This window comes from Petaurus breviceps, unplaced genomic scaffold, assembly GCF_028583685.1.
Source record: "Petaurus breviceps papuanus isolate PSGF00001 unplaced genomic scaffold, PetGlider_PUasm1.0 38, whole genome shotgun sequence".
NCBI classification, from domain to species: Eukaryota; Metazoa; Chordata; class Mammalia; order Diprotodontia; family Petauridae; genus Petaurus; species Petaurus breviceps.
Genome location: NW_027186304.1, coordinates 104583897 through 104601456, shown reverse-complemented (window position 1 = coordinate 104601456; position 17560 = coordinate 104583897). Strand labels below are relative to the sequence as shown.

The following is a 17560-nucleotide window of genomic DNA, read 5'->3' as shown; positions in this document are numbered from 1 at the left end:
GTGTGTGTGTGTGTGTGTGTGTGTGTGTGTGTGTGTGTTAAGTGTTTGAGATCGGATTTGAACTCAGGTCCTCCTGACTTCAGGGCTGGTGCTCTATTCACTGCGCCACCTAGCTGCCCCTCTGTTACTGTTTAGGGTAGCACCAACTTCCCAGTCACCCTAGCTTATAACCTAGTTGTGATCTTCAACCTTTATATGAACTCTGTTACCAAGACCTGTCAGTTTGTAACATTTAGTGCATATGCCTCCTTTCATGCTTTCACCACCCTGATGCAGGTCCTCATCACCCCATGCCTGGACTATTATAATTGCCTGCTAGTTGGTCTCCCTGCCGCAAGTCTCTCCCCAGTCCAGTCTGTCCTAATCTCAACTGTCAGAGTGATCTTTCTAAAGTCTTATCCCTCCCTCCCCCTGAAAAAAAAATTCAATAAACTCTAGTAGCCCCTCTCACCTCCAGAATTAAATATAAAACCTTCTGATGTTCAGTACCTTTCATTACTTGCCCTTCCCTTCCTCCTTCCCAGGCTTTTTATACCACCCCACCATCCCCACAATCCAGTAACAGTAGCTTTTTTGCTGTTTTCTGGCAAAAGACACTTCGTCTCCTCACTGGGAATCTTCATGAGTTGCTATCCATGCTTGGAATGCTTTCCTTCCTCATCTCTACCCCCTGGCTTTGTTTCAAGTCCCAGCCAAATCGCACCTTCTACAGGAAGTCTTGTCCAATACTCCTTAATTCTATTGCTTTCACTGTGTTGATTATTTCAAATTTCCTGTTTATAGTTTATTTATACATAGTTATTTTAAGCATAGTGGCACATTTTGATAGAGAGCTAGGAGTCAGGAAGACCTGATTTCAAATGTGGCTGTAGATACTTACTAGCTGTGTGACCCTGACCAAGTCACTTAACCCTACCTCAGTTCCTCATCTATAAAATGAGCATTAGAAGGAAATAGCAAACCATTCCAGTATCTCTGCCAAGAAAACTCAAAATGGAGTCATGAAGAATGAGACACGACTGAAAAAACTGAACAACATTTTAAGCATGTTGACTCCTCCACTAATTTGTTAGGTCCTTAAGAACCAGGATTCCTTAGCACAGTGCCTGGCACATAGTAAGAGCTTAAACACTTACTGCCTTGACATTTAATATTTGGTGATAATTTTTTTGAACTCACACATAGCCATTATGTGTCAAGAGGCTAGACTTGGAACTAAGGTCATTCAGATTCTTAAACTTTGTTATTTTGTGAGCAGTTTTTTTCCCCTCCTGTTTTGGAATTTTTCCCTCTTTGAGATCTTGAAAATTGATCCCTGGGTACCTAAAACTTTTTTTCCTTCAAATATTTTAGCCTGCGCATATCTCCTATATCATCTTGGCCCACTAGAAAGAGCTCAGACTTAACACAATTTCTACATGGCATTCACCCCAAGTTCACTTTCAAATGAGGCCTGGCTGATTAGTGGGCGAGTCTGCATTTCTGCCAAGTACTGGTCTGGGCAGAATAGATCCTTTGCTCTTTATAGTTGGGCTGCTAGCCAGTTTTTAGAATTTGCTCCCAAATTTTCTAGTGTCTCACTCTTCTGATCTTTCAGACCTTCCAGAGTTGTCAGGATCTCCAGTGTCCTTTACCTGAAAGCTGAAAAGAATATATGCCACAGAGACAGAAGTCATCAGGAGACCCAGACCAGCTCATCCTCCTTTTCCAGTTAGTCTGGCCAGAAAGCCAGAGTCCTAAATTGTTATCTCTAAAACATTTCCACTGAGTGTTTTTGGTAGAATGCAGCTGCCTTCCATTTTCTTGAGGGCCATATTTACTTCATGAAGTATCATATACTAAATTGAGATTCCATTGTCTTTGCTGATAATAGTTGTATAAATGCAGATGAACCTTTTATTTTTCATTACTTTTTCTTTTAATTTCATATTTAAATGCTTTTGATATAACTTGGCTTAGTTGATTTTATGCCAGGCTTTTTGTAAGCTTGTTTTGGCTACTGTTTTGTCTCCCTTTCTTCTCTCAGCCCTTTGCAGTATGTCTTTAGCTCAACACAAGACTTTCTCCTAAGTTACAAATAATTTTTCAGTTGCCAGACCTGAGGGTTTTTTTACCAGTTACCATCCATTTTGATGATTTCTCTTCGATATTCAATACTGGTAGGTGCTCTTTCTTTCTGGAAACTCTCTCCTTTCTAGTTTTTTGTGGCACAAAACTCATGGTTTTCATGCTTGCCTGACCCTTCTTTTGCTAGATCATCACTCACTCATTCCCCCTTCCCTAAATGAGTGTATCCCTGAGGCCTTTTCTCTCTGGTGACTTCATCAACTGCCATGGGTTCAATTTGTCATCTCTTCACAGGTGACTTCAAGATCTGCATATCTAGCCCTACTCTCTCTCCTGAACTGGATGTCTCCAGCATTTCAAACTCGCTTGTCTAAAACAATTTCATTGCCCCTAAGCCTTCTTCTGAACTTCCCTGTTCCTTTTGAAGTAACCACCATCCTTACTAGCCACTCAGGGTACCTTTAACTTCTCACTCTTATTTTGTGAATCCAAGTCTTGTAGATTATACTGCCACAGCATCTCTAGCAAGTGTCCTTTTTTTTTTTTTTGGAGGGTGGAAGACAGGGCAGTTGGGGTTAAATGACTTGCCCAGGGTCACAACACAGCTAGTAAATGTTAAGTATCTGAAGCGGATTTGAACTTAGGTCCTCCTGACTCCAAGGCCAGTGTTCTATTCACTGCACCACCTAGCTGCCCCAATCCATCCCTTTCTTTCTACTGACACAGTCATCCGAATAATTCAGACCCTCTTCACCTCATTTGAGCTATTGCAGAAGTTTCCTGACTGTTCTTCTTGGTTTATCTCTCCCCTCTCTAATTCATCTTCCAGTGTTCAGAGGGATATTTATCTAAAGCACAGGTCTGACTATAGCTGACTATCCTCTGTGTAATGAACTCATGGTTCCCTGCTGTCTTTAGGATGAAACACAGGATGAAAAAAATAAAGGATGTCCTTTATTTGATATGTAAAACTCAACCTGGCTCCAATCTACCTTTCTAGCCTTAATTATATATTACTACTTTTCAGGTGCTCAATAGTTTAGGTAAACAAACTGGCCACCACCCCCCACCTCCACCCCCAGGAAGGGGCTCACTCCTTAGTCTCACCTTTTACAATACTTGATTTCCTTAAAAATAACCTGAAGGGTCACATGCTACATAAAGCCCTTCCCTATCCCCACAAACTGGTGGTGCATTCCTCACAAGAATTACTGTGGATTTATTTTGTTTATATTTTGAAATGTACATATTCTCTTCTCCATAAAATGTAAGCTCCTCGAAGGCAAGGAATGTTTCCTTTTCTGTCTTTTTATCTTTTGTACCTGGTACGGTGTCTGTCACATAGTAGACCCTTTATAAAGGCTTTTCTGATTTTTGTGAAATGGCATTACTGATAATCTTAACCTTTTTAGTAATGTTTGTAAAATTAGTGTGGTCCTTGGATTCCATGTCTTGTTTAACAAGGAAATCAAGTGTTTTGCTGACTAAAGCAGTTTTCTGGGTGCTTTTGCTGATCCTTTGGTGTTTTGATTGTTGTATATCAGCTAAACTTTTGTGAGAACTAATAAAAATTAGAATCAATAACTTCAGTTTTATTCATTACCTGTTTTTCAGAATCAATAGCTTAGTAAAGTTAGGTTTAATTATTTTTTTCCTTTTGCTCTACTGATTTAATTTTTACTGGCTCTAACCAACTACTCCTAATGATTCTGAAATGGTCCCAAATTCAGTATGCCATCTTTAACCATTAAAATATAATCTAGGGGGCGGCTAGGTGGCTCAATGTGTAAAGCCCCGGCCCTGGAGTCTGGAGGACCTGTTTGGTTCTGGCCTCAGACACTTAACATCCCACACAAAAAAACTAGCCCTGTGTGATCTTGGGCAAGTTACTTAACCCCAATTACCCTCCAAAAAGCAGCAAAAAAAATATATATATATATATATATATATGTATAATCTAACTCTTCTTGAAGAAATCATTTGTACTATATAGTTATAAGGCTTCAATAGCCTTTGGCTTCTTTTATTTCTTAATTCTGAGACTTATTTTCTATCACATTTCACTTTACTCACTTTTATTTTGAATTCATCAACTTTCAAGTCATTTTTTGTTTACTTGCTTTAGAGGATCTGGTCGAGTTCTTCATATTTTTTTTTCCATTTTTATCCTCTTCAACAGATGTCAGTACATAAGCTGTGATTGTCTTCATGCTTTTCTCCTTGCCTATACTTAACATGAACATTGCAAATTAAGAAGTGATACTCTTTGTTGCCTGAAATTATAAGATCAAAAATCATAGATGATTTGCTTGAATTAAGGAGTTTGCTCACTAGGAAATTCCTACACCAAAGAAATAAGGGTCAAGGCCCCCCCCCCAAAAAAGGGGGGGAGTGATTTAGGAAATTTGGGAGGAGAGAAGAAATGAAGGAAGCAAAAATGAAGAGGCAGGTGCTTTCTTGGTGTTACTTGATTCCCTTATTCACCTTAACGTGGCCTAATTAGGATATTAATGCTAAAAAAAAAAATTTATATATATGCTTCAAAATTGTAGACAAAAGTTGAATTTTGCCTCTTGGTGCTTGACATACTAGTTGTCTTTTCAAGTTATTTCGTTGTATTCCACTTGTTCGTTGCTTTGTTTTCAAACCATTTCCCAATGTTGTTTTGCTTTGTATTATGATTAAAATGACCAATCTGTAATTTTTTCATGTCTTGATTCTTGTATTTCTAATGGATTTATGCCTCTTTTACACAACCAAATTTCTCATTTAACCACAGTCAACTCTCACGTGGACTACAACTTCTTATCACTTTAGATCACTTAAAACACCCAAATCAGATCAGAGGCCTGAAAGAAATTTAATTAAATATTTCTTTTAAAATTCCCTCCTGTATTTTCACAGGAACATTAGGTAATTGCATGCCTATATACTGTAAACTGGTACTTTTCAAACTTTATTTCCTAATATTATAAGATTTAGATTTCTAGGGGGATCATGAGTCTGAGTATATACGTGAGTACCTGCCCTGTATTATGTGAGGCTTGTCCTATTAACATCATTTCAAAATAGCATCATAATAAATTATAACCAGTTCGCTTCATTTTAACTCATTTTAATAACATTGTTCCTATGGAACTAATTTTTTTTTCTAGCGTTTGATCCAACGTCCTATTTTAATGGAACCAAATTTCAGTATTAGTCCGGGTATACTCTACAACCTGGTAGTTTTACAGTTTTTTCTTATAGAATTACAATTTTAAAGTTGGGAAGGGAACATTCAGAAAGTTAATTCAACTCATTTCTTTTATAGATTAGAAAACTGAAACTGAGAGAAAATTATGGCTCATCCAAGGCCACATATGTTATGTAGAAGAGATGATATTCAGTCCCAGGTCCTCTCACTTTAAATCTCATTTTTCTCACTGTAGCAAGATCTAGAGCCTATTGCTACTTAAGTAATAAGGATAATTTATTCAGGGTGAATTTTATATGGCAGGAATTTTCTTAGAAGAGATAAACTTCAAGGGTGAAGAATCATTCAACAAAGCTGTATACATATGTGTTCACTGCTATTAACTGACAATCTGTATTATTTCTCTGGTGTATACAATTTTTAAATAAAAAGGTAAAAATTTTTATAAAAAATAACTAGATAATACTTGTACAACTATATTGATCACAGAGATGGATTTAGGTATGTTTTTAAGGACTTTTCAATGAAATTAAGTGTAGCCTGGGTTAAATCACTCAACTTAAAATGAATATTTAATGACTTTTTAATCATTTACGTTGTATGAATTATCACTTTTGTTGGGGAGTATGAATTATAAAATTGGAGTGTGCGTACATAATCTGTTTAATAATTGGTTGAGTGACCATGGAGAGATCCCAAAGCTTTGGTCGTTTGAATCTAATTTAGTAACCAATTCAACAATAATTTATTAGATGCTTATACAATTTAAGTGCTACTGGGCAAAGAAAAATGAAAAGAATAAACTAAGGAGTTTACTTTTTGTCTACTGGGAGGGAAATTAGATAGATATATGATAGATAGATAGATGGATAGATAGACAGATGGATAGATGGATGGATGAACAGATATAAAATTTCTCATATAGTGGAATAGGTGTCAAATTTGGAATCCAGACTTTTTGTTTGAATCCTAGATAGGTTACTACTGCCCATGTGACTAGGCAAGTCATGTTACTATTTTTTTATCTCAAGATAAAATGAAAGAGCTGGACTAAGTGATTTGTTAGGTTCCTTCCAACATTTAAGTCCTTTACTTTACCATGTACCATGGTACTTCATTCCACGTTGCACTAAAACATCTTATTAGAACCATATTATGTTTGATGTATGACAAATTATAAAAAGGGGGATTTAGAAAAATTACAAAGGAATAAATGCAAATTGGTATATTTGAGAATTAGATTTATTATCAGGAGTTCTTAACCTGGGGTCCATGGACTTTTAAAAAATTTACAATTTGATATATTTTGTTTCCATTATAGTCTGATGTTTTTCATTTTATGGTTTTAAAAACATTATATTGGGAAGGGACTTACAGGTCACTATGCTGCAAAAGGTCTGTGACATAAAAAAAAGTTTAAGAACTGATTTAAAGGATTAAACGTTTTTGTCCCCAGAGATTCTTTCCTGTTCAGCATGCTATATGGCACTAAGTGCCAGATGTTGGAGATACAAAGACAAAAATGAAACAGTTCTTGCTCTCAAAAAACTTACATTTTATTGGGGAAATAAGTTATATATTAGAAGGGAAAGGCACTAGTCACAGAAAGAGGGTGTCAGGAAAAGATGTCATGTAGAAGGTGGCATTTGAGCTGAATTTTAAAGGAAACAAGGGATTTTAAGAGGTAGAGATGAGGAGGGGGTTGCATTCCAGGCATGGAGAACTACCAGCTATATATATATACATATGTATGTGTGTTGGGGTGGGGGAGCGGTCTTTCATCATGCCCCAAATTTATTTTATGTGACAAGAAAAGATTTTTCCATTTTTGCACAAAAATTAAAGATGTCAAACTTCTGTAAAATAGAATTTTAAAATTCTCAATTATGGATATAATTGGCAGAAATGTTCCTATATAATCTCCTTTGATCTTGTTGGGATTTTTTTTTTTACTTTTTGATTTTGAAAATAAATTTCTTATGGCTTCTTCAGCACTGACTGTATTTAGGATGCATTAGTCTCCTAAAAATAGTGAAACCTACTGCCCAGTCCTCTTGGGATTGCAATATTTCTCTTATAATTTGGTGAATCCTTTGATCTAGAACATCTCTAACTTGTTATTGCATATACAGCTTTCCACCTCTGGTCTTGGTAACGTTGTACTTGTAGTTCTCCATACCTTGAGTGCATCCTCTCTTCACCTCTACCTTTTAGAATCCCTTGTTTCTTTCAAAATTCAGCTATAGACTTACTCATAACTGAAAAAAAAATGTTGACTTCTTTTGGCTTTCTTATTCTTCACATCTTCTCTTGACCAATCTCAATTATCCTTAAAGTTGCTGGCAAAATTATTACAAATATTAACAAAAGCATTAAACTTTGAAATTGTTACAGAGGAATTCATTATCCTTATTAAAGGTTGTGTAATGTGAATTAATATGACCCTCTCTTTCATCTAGAATGATACTTCCCGTGGTGATTATATTCGAAATAATGAAACCAGTTTGATGGAACAAGCCCCTATACTTCACGATGGACTTACCATGGCCTCTCACAGATCTCAGCGAGAAGGTATGAAGATATTTTTGAGAAGCTTACTGTTGTTGGCTTAGGTATTTCTTAAAGTATGCTAGAAAAAAAATTCTTATTAATTATGGAAATTCAATCAAGACATTAAAATATTAATTTCACGTACTTTGTTTTCAGATAGATTAATTGGAAGAGGTAATGAAAAGAATCCCATTCTACTGCAAAGAAATAGGGTGATATTATAGAAGAGAAACAAGTTATATTCTCCTTTTTGCATTCAGGGAATTCTTTACCACATGCAGAGAAGAGAATCAAATGGAAAAAAAAAGTCATTTACAAGTGATGTCTTTTACCCAGATTTCTGAAGCACCATAAAATATTTTCATTTTAAATGTAATATATCCTCAGAAGAGTTGATTTCACCTTGCTTTTTTCTGTTAATATTTGATGTTTTTCAAAGCACGAAAGGAACAGTTAGGTAGCTCAGTAGAAAGAGTACTGGGTTTGGAGTCAGGAAGATCTGAGTTCAAATTCAGCCTTTGACACTTACTATTTGTGTGGCCCCCTACAAGTAACTTAGCCTCCATTTGCTTCAGTTTCCTCATCTGGAATATGAGAATTATAATAGCACCTACCTCCTAGGATTATGAGAATCAAATGAGATAGTTATCATAAATTATTTAGTATGATACCTGCCACATAGTAAGTACTATATAAATATTGACTATTATTATTATTACTAAAGTATGCTTCTCAAATTGTAGTATAATACTCATTTAAACTACAGAAACATTATGCCATTATATTTTACCTTTGTTCTATCCAGCCCTCCTTATTTGCCAAATCATTATTTCTCATTTTTAATTTACACTTTGACTACCCAATTGTTTTCATTTTTAATGCCTCTCTTAGCAGATAAACTTTTTTTTTGGTTTCAAGATTCAATTCCTTAATAAGTATTTGTAATAAATGTTTAGAATCAATAGTTGTAGAGCTATTGTCTACAGCTGGTTTTGTCTACAGTTTGGCATTTTAACTATTTCAAATGAGAATGACCATTTGCAAATCAGTGATGCTGCTATCCACAGCTATATTTTTTTAGTCATGTTGAATGTCAGTTTATTAAAGTTGGATATTTCATCCTGTCCCAAATTTTGTATGACAAGAAAGATTTTTCCATTGATGCATAGAAGTTAAACATCTCAGATTTATGTGAAATATAATTTTAAAATTCTCAATTATGAACAAATTGGCAGAAATGTTGCCGTATGATCTCCTTTGAGATTGTTGGGTTTTTGTTTTATTTTTTAATCTTTTTTTTGTTGTTTTTGCATTTGAAATTACATTTTTTGTAATTTTTTTAAATTTTCCACTTAAATACAAAATGGGAAAAGAAAAAAAATTGCCATGTATACAGCAGACCATAAGAGATGATACAGTACAAAATAATAAATTGCCATTTCAAGAAAACTACACACTATTTTCAAAGCTGCCCAGCTTTTTTTTGCTTCCTTGTTGGTTTTCTTTTGTTCTCTACTGTACACTTGTTACTTTTCCTCCTTCCTCCCCTTTCCCAAAGGCTACAATTAAGCGTATATACACATGCACATACATGCATATACATAGATATCTATAATCACAGACATATATGCACTTATACACATATATGTAAGACCGTCCTATACTTCTTTCTTTCATCGGTTTCTCTAAAGGTGGATAACATCTTCCTTCGTAAGTCCAAGTCTTTCCTTGTTTTTCTAAATCAACCAGCTCATTATTTCCTACACCACAACAGTATTCCTTTCTGGATTCAAACAGCATCTTCCTTCATAAGATCTTTGAGGTTAATTTGGGTATTTATAATAGTCAGAATGACATGGTTGCTCAAAGTTGTTCTTAAAACAATATTGCTATTATTGTATACAATTTCTCTTGATTCTTCTCATTTTACTCTTCATTATTTCAGGGAGGTCTCTCCATTCTTTTCTAAAATCATTGAGCTCATAATTTCTTACGGCAGAATAATATTCTGTCATGAACATATACCCCAGTTTGTTTACAAACAGATTTGAGATTATTTGTGTAAAAATAAATGGGAAAAGACAGCAGTAGTGCTGTGGCATATACTACAGACCACCTGACTAGGAGGAAGAAATTTAGATGGGTTTGGTAAATAGGTCACAAGTCTGGCATGGAATCTTGATACTACCCTGATGGGGAGCTTCAAATGAACATTGACTGGATTTCTCTCCATTGCTGTTTGTAAGTCCTTCCCCTTCCAAAAGCAGAGCAGATATTCAACTTAAGGATTTCAACTTTGAAAAGATGTAAAAAGAGGTATTACTTTGCTTAACTAATCTGAGCATCTAGTAAGAACTGGTTTAAGTAGAAACTTAAATAACAACTGACCACTGCATTCCAGTTTTATAATAAAGGAGAGGTTGGGAGGAAGCGTGGTACATTGGAAAAAATGCTGAACATGTGGAGCCTTAGGTCTGAGTTTGAATCGTGGTTCTGCTTCTTACTACCTATATGTCCTTGAGCAGATTACATAGCCTCTTGGCCTCACCTTCCTTAACTGTAAATTAAGGGAGTTGGACTAGATAACCCTTAAGGACTCAAATTTTAACTCCTCTAGATGTGATTCTACTGAATGGTAGTCATAATCTAACATGTACCATAGGTTTTTAGAGTTTGGAAAAGGGTTAGCTAAGATTCAATAGCTGGCCTAATATTTTTATTCTAAAAAATGAAATTCTTTTTTTTTTTAATAACTAATATTTATTTATTTTGCTTTTTGGAGGGCAAGTGGGATTAAGTGACTTGCCCAAGGTCACACAGCTAGTTTTTATGTTGTGCCTGAGGTCACATTTGAACTCAGGTCCTCCTGACTTGAGGGCTGGTGCTCCATTCACTGCACCACCTAGCTGATTCTTAAGATACAAGCAGAAATTATTTTGATGAGAAGCAAAAGGGGGACTACTTAAAAGAGATGAAGATGTACTTGTTGATCAACTTAGATATACTTTTTAAGACTTGTATAACAGATGGAAGTAAAGACTGAGAATTAATATAAAAATACATCTTGGTTCTGTAAGAATGTTAAACACTACTGTGAACCAAATCTGGGGTAGCTGGATGGATGATTATAAATAAGGTGGTAAATATTTATCTCTTATGGGCAACAGAATTTCTTGAAGAGGATGGGATAATAGATGACACAAGACTGAACTACTCAACATTTGCTTATTGTTTTCTTTGCCAAGGAAAATGATCTTTGGATTGAGTAAGAATAAAATCAAAATAGAAAAGGGAAATCAAAGATAAATGAGAAAAGACAGTAGATTCTTGTCAGTAGGCTTAGCTAAACTGCAACCCCAGAGTATTGGAAAGAGCTGGAAAGTGTGATTCCTGGGCATTTTGTTTGTTTTGTTCTGAATTGTCATCTATAAAATATTGTGGAAAATGAGAGAGATGTTGCAGGACTGGAGAAAAACCAATATCCCAACTTTTGTTGTTGAAGTATATGGATTGGAAACCTTAAACCAGTGAATTCAACTTTTCTTCCTGGAAAAATTCTAAAATTCATGATTGGTGAGCATTTAGGGAGGTTCTGACTGCTAAAAATCATCATGACTTTATCAAGAATACCTCATTCCAGAACCATATGTCCTTTTTTCTGTCAGGGTAACTGAAAACTAGATAGGGGGATGCTATAAACATAGTATGTACTTAAATCTCATCAAGTAGTTTGCTGTCCTTGTGAGCAAGAGAGAAGAGGTAATATGATAGTTTAAATGATATTATAGTTATGTTATTTCGTTTTTAAACTTGTTGACTGCCTTGAATGAGAATTAGTGCCTAAAGAATGAGAATTAGTGGCTTGATGTCAGATAGGAATAGCATTTTTAGTGGAACACCCTGAGAAATTTGTCTTTGCCCATGTGCTGTTCAACATTGTTAGTGGTGACTTGACTAGAAGCTTAGGTGACATGCTTGTCAAACTTGGTTATGATATGAAGCTAGCATGTTGAATACCAAGATTCAGATAGAGCTTACCACACTGGAATGATGTACTGAAGCAAAATAATGCAATTTAGTAGACACATGTGAATTTGGGTTAAAAAATTTTTTTCAAGAGTAGGAAGAAGGAGGTATGGGAGTGATGTGCCTTCACAATCCAGTGAGTAATAGCTCTGGGCTTTTAAGTAGATTGTAGACTCAATATAAGTCAATGGTGAGACATGGTAGCCAAGAAAATTCTCTCATTTAATATTTGTGTAACTTTGAGCAAGCCACTTAATATCTCTGGTTCTCAGTTCCCTCATTTGTAAAATTAGGATACTGGGCTAAAACTCTTAAGATTTTGAGCCCTTTCTTGAGATTTGCAGTAAGAGTATATGTGAAAGCACTAAGGTAGTTTCTAAATTAGATAATAGTAAAAATATATTAAAGCATGCAATACTGTACATTTATAAGATGTTGTTTTTATTAAGTAGCCTTAGTGCTTTTTAATATGCAGTGGTAGATTTCATTTTCTTTAGTTGTCTTACAGTAGACAAATCACTGCTGCTTTGGACAGTTTTCTTCTACTAATACTTTTAAGTCTTGTAATTTGAGAAATCTTTTTCATAGGAGTTTGGAGAAAGGCTCTCATCTCTTAATTGAAGGATAGCAAATTAATACTTTCCCATCTGTCTCAACTTCAAAAGAAGAGTTTTAGCCATAGTTTTGTGTTTGTTATTGAAATAAAATTAAGTCATTCTCTTTCTTTTCAGCTGTACACATTGAGAAAATAATACTGAAAGGGGCACAAAGAAAAAGGGCTGACAAGCATTGGGAATACACCTTCAAAGTAAGTTAATAAATATATTGAAATACTTAGAGCACTTCTTATGTCAGATTTATTTAAAGATAGAAACTGATATTTGGGGAAAAAACCTTGTAATTTTAGTTGTGTGGGTATATGGTCAAATATTTACATTCACAGACTATTATGAAGTATCTATTTTGAAAAATTGAAATACAATAAAGCATAACATTAAAATGACACTGAATATATTTTAATCAGATTAAATGAATTGCATTTATAGGATTATAACCTGAAGAGAGAGGTATTAAGTTAAATCTCTTTTTTATCGAAAAAGAAACTGAGACTCAGTGATTTTAAGTAAATCAGTATTGCTAGAATTTGTTTCATAAAGAAAATGGTGTACTTTCTTAATTTTCAACTGAGATACTCATGTCATATTTTGATGCCTAGAGATTTGTTTTTTAAAAAACAAATGACACTATTTGACAAAAGCTGCTGGGAAAACTGGAAAACAGTGTGGCAGAAGCTGGGCATAGACCAATATCTTAAACCATATACCCAAATAAAGTCTAAATAGGTACATGATCTAGGTCTAAAGGCTGATACTATAAGCAATCTGGAAAGCAAAGAATAGCTTACCTGTCAGGTTTATGGAGAAGGGAAGAATTTATGTCCAAACAAGAAATAGAGAGCATTATGAAATGCAAAATGGATAACTTTGATTACGTCAAACTGAAAAGTTTTTGTACAAATAAAGCCAATGTAGCCAAGATTAGGAGGGAAGTGGAAAATTGGGAAAGCATTTTTGCAACCAGTGTCTCTGATAAAGGCCTCATTTCTAAAATATACAGAAAACTGAGGCAAATTCATAAGAATACAAGTCATTGCCCAATTGATAAATGGTCAAAGGATATAAACAGGCAGTTTTCAGAGGAAGAAATTAAAAACATCTATAAGCATATGAAAAAAATGCTCTAAATCACTGTTGATTAGAGAAATGCAAATCAAAACAACTCTGAAGTACCATATTTCACTAGTCAGATTGACTAAGATGACAAAACAGGAAAGTGATAAATGCTGGAGAGAATGTGGAAAAATTGGAACACTAATGCATTGTTAGTGGAGTTGTGAACTGATCCAACCATTCTGGAGAGCAATTTGGAACTATGCTCAAAGGTCTATAAAAAAGTGTATACACTTTGAAGCAGCGATACCACTTTGAGGGCTGTATCAAAGAGATCATAGAAGTGGGAAAAGGATCCATATGTGCAAAAATATTTATAGCAGCTCTTTTTGTGATGGCAAAGAATTGGAAATCAAAGGGATGGCCATCATTTGGGGAAAGGCTAAACAAGTTGTGGTATATGAATGTAATGGAATGCTATAAGAAATGAGGAGCAGATGAACTTTATAATAACCTTGAGAGACTTATACTGATGCTGAGTGAGGAGAGCAGAACCAGGAGAACCTTGTGCATGATTACAGACACATCATTCCTGTGGCAACTAACTTTGATAGACTGGGCTCCTCTCAGCAATACAAGGTTATAAGACAACTCCAAAGGACTCATGATGGAAAGGGATGTCCACATCCAGAGAAAGAACTACAGAGTCTGAATGCAGATTGAAACAAACTACTTGCTCTCTCTCTCTCTTTTGTGTTTTGTCTTGTTTTATTCCTTCATTCTTGTTGTTCACTCCATTGGTTATAATTCTTCTTTATAACTTGACTGATGTTTAATATGAAGGTATTTGTAGAACCTATATCAGATTACATGCCGCCATGGCGGGGAGGGGGGAGAAAATTTGGAAGTCAAGGAATTGTGGAGCTAAATGTTGTAAACTAAAAGTAAATGGATTAAAAAATTTTTCAAAAATAAATAAGAAAAAATTTGCATTTTTTTTTAAAGCAATCGGGGTTAAGTAACTTGCTCAAGGTTAAATGGCCAGTTATTTCTGGGTGTGGTGCTGAGTATCTGAGCCTGGGATTCGATCCAGGTCATCCCGACACTGGAGCCGGTGCTCTTACTCGCTGAGACCTGGCCGCCCCAAATTTACATTTTTTTTTAAACTTTGAAGGGGTTGCCTGTAATAAACACTTGTGCAATGTGTCTTGAGAACATTTGGTGATAAGTACGTTAGTAGAAGTGAAGAGTTTTTTAAAAATGACATTTGATAGAAATACTAAGAAAAAAGTTTACAATGTTACAAAGAACAAAAACATCACCTAGGATTGTTTCTTATGTGATAAGGTAGCAAATGTAGTTTCTTTGGCTTCCTTCAAGTCTCAGTACTTAATCATAGTGCCTTCCTTCTGAGAATGTCTAGTTAGCCTGTTGTCTCCCCAGGAGGCTGAGCTGCTTGAAACTGAGGCCTTTCTTTGTATCTTCAGTAATTAGTGCAGTGTGTCTTAATGACTTCATTAAGGTATTGTGACGACTATTGTTAGTGTCCTTATCTATGAAAAGGAGTTGGCTTAGAGCTCTTAAAATTCTGTCATTATGCTGAGATGTGAGTGAGAAAATATGTGAAAATACTTTAGGTTTTCAAAGTAAGATGCGTGGGTATGCATGCCATATGCGCTGCTATTCCAAGTTAGATAATAGAAGCAAAGGCATGGACCTTTTAACATGCCATACAATATAGTACAGATACTTTTTTATTTAAATAAATTTTTATTGATAGGCCTTTATTTTTATATCACTTCATTTCTAAATACAGTGTATTCTTCTTCTCCCAGAGAGCATTTTTTATGACAAAGAACTTAAAAGGACTTGGGGCAGAGCAGCTAAGCAAAACTACCCTACTTATTGAAAAAGTATCACAAGATAGGCAGGGTTGCACACCCATAAGCCACCTACTTCTGTGCCTTGCTCTAGTCATTATGTATATTGTTTTCTTGGTTGGTGCTCCATTTTACATCAATTAATGACTTCTCATGTTTCTCTATAAATAATATGTTGCATCATTTTTTATGGCATCCCAAGTAGAAATAAATCATTTTTATTGTTATCCTCCTAAGGACATATGCCTACCAATGGAATTTCTGGGTCAAAGAGTATGGACATTTTAATTACTTTGTTCATATAATTACACATTAACAATATTATTTTTATGAAGAGGTATAGTTAGTGCTTTAGCATACTAGTGTAGGATTTAATCTTTTGCACAGCTATCTTGATTATAACATACAATCATTGTTGGTTGGTTGGGAAAGTTCTGCCATTTGCCTTTCCAGACTCTTTTTGTGTTACTCCTCTTTATTTTGTGTTCTAGCCAGACTGGCCTATTAGCTATTTCCTGAGTTGAGGTTTCCAACCTCTAGGCCTTTAATGCTTTCCCTTTCCCCTTAGAATCTTTATCTTCATTTGATACTTAACTCAGGTGACAACTTCTTAATACAGAGTTTTTCTTGAGTTGCCCAGTTAGTCTTCTTTCCACAGATGGTCTTTTTACTTACCTTAGATCTAGAGTTGGAAGGGACCTCAGTGGCCATCTAGTGCAGACACCCTCATTGTGCAGGTGAGGAAACTAATTTTTATGTGGTCATATCATCTGCCCTCACCTCTTCCTTGTAGAATATAAGTTCTTTGAGGACAGGGATTATTTTGTATCTAGCATGTGATTGGTATATAATAGACATTTAGAATTGTTTGAACTTAAATTGCTGCACATAAATCTTTGAGACTGAGCCTCTAAATTATACACCCTATGAAGATTTATTTTAAACGTCTTTTTATCTATGCCTTTTGTCTTTACATTTAACTTTCCCTGCACTGAAACCCCTTTGTGAAAAAGCAAGGGTTTAGCAAAAACATTCAAGAGAGCAACTGTCTCTTGATAGCATAATGTAGTAGTTAGTTCCTTGCCTCCATGACATGAGGTAGGCAGTTTATTTCATTATCTCTTTTCTAAGACATTCATTGGGTTGTTTTTTGTTGTTATTTTTTGTTTTTAGTTATACAGAATTTAACTTCCTTTAGAGGCTGCTAGGTGGTGCAGTAGAGAAAGTGTTAGGCTTGGAGTCGGGGACCTGAGTTCATATTCTGCCACAGTTACTTACTGGTGACATGATCCTGGGACAGTCATTTTAATTTTTTTAAGCTTCAGGTTCTTTGTAAAATGAAAGTAATGATAGCACTTATCTCATGGGGAGAACCAGTTCAGATATATGTATAAAGTGCTTTGTAAACTTGAAAATAATATGTTAAGTGCTGGCAGTTATTTTAGTAATTTTTAATTTATCCTTTTGGTTTTACTTATTTTACTCCATATCTATTTCTACAGTTCTTTCTATATTTGGCTGAATTGTTCACACTTGTCATTCCTTATTGCACAATAATAATTTCTTATATTCTTAGGCCTTAGTTTTTTCATTCATCCCCCAGTTTGTGGTCATCTATTTTGTTTCCATGGATGCTGCTTTCCATATTTTGGCACGTTATACATTTGTTTCTGTCCTTGACCTACTTGGTTTATATGCTTAGCTGTGGGATCTCTGGATCAAAAGATAGGGGCATTTCAGTCACTTTTCTTGCATTATCATAACTGGATATGCCTAGCATGGTTGGACTTCATAAAAGCTCTATTCAACAGAGCTTGAATACTTTTGGATATATCCTGGATAACAGTTTAGAATTATTTCAAGAAAATGACCAAAAAGCCTTTGACTCAGACATCTCACTGCTAGGCAATCTGTATTGTACTGTATTGTATATGTTGCACTTCGAGAATGAAGGATGAACAGCAACTATATTGTAGTGACATAAAAAACAAACAAAAAAAAAGAGGTCCTATATACACCAAAATATTTATAGCTTCACTTTTTGTGATAGCAAAGAATTGAAAACAAAGTAGAAGACCATTGGGAATGTCTAAATAGGTTGTGGTACGTGAAGGTAATAAAATGTTACTATGCTGTTTTAAAAAATATTACTACTATAAAGAATTCAGAAA

The 17560-nt window shown here is 34.9% G+C and overlaps 1 protein-coding gene across 1 annotated transcript in view; it reads left to right on the top strand.

The window, feature by feature from the left end:
• The window catches only part of ZCCHC2 (zinc finger CCHC-type containing 2), an 87030-nt gene that overhangs the window by 17880 nt on the left and 51590 nt on the right, over positions 1-17560 (top strand). Inside the window, exons 2-3 of the mRNA XM_069100245.1 lie at positions 7723-7834; positions 12571-12647. Coding sequence (XP_068956346.1) covers positions 7723-7834; positions 12571-12647 — 189 coding nt within the window. The remainder of the gene's footprint in view (positions 1-7722; positions 7835-12570; positions 12648-17560) is intronic.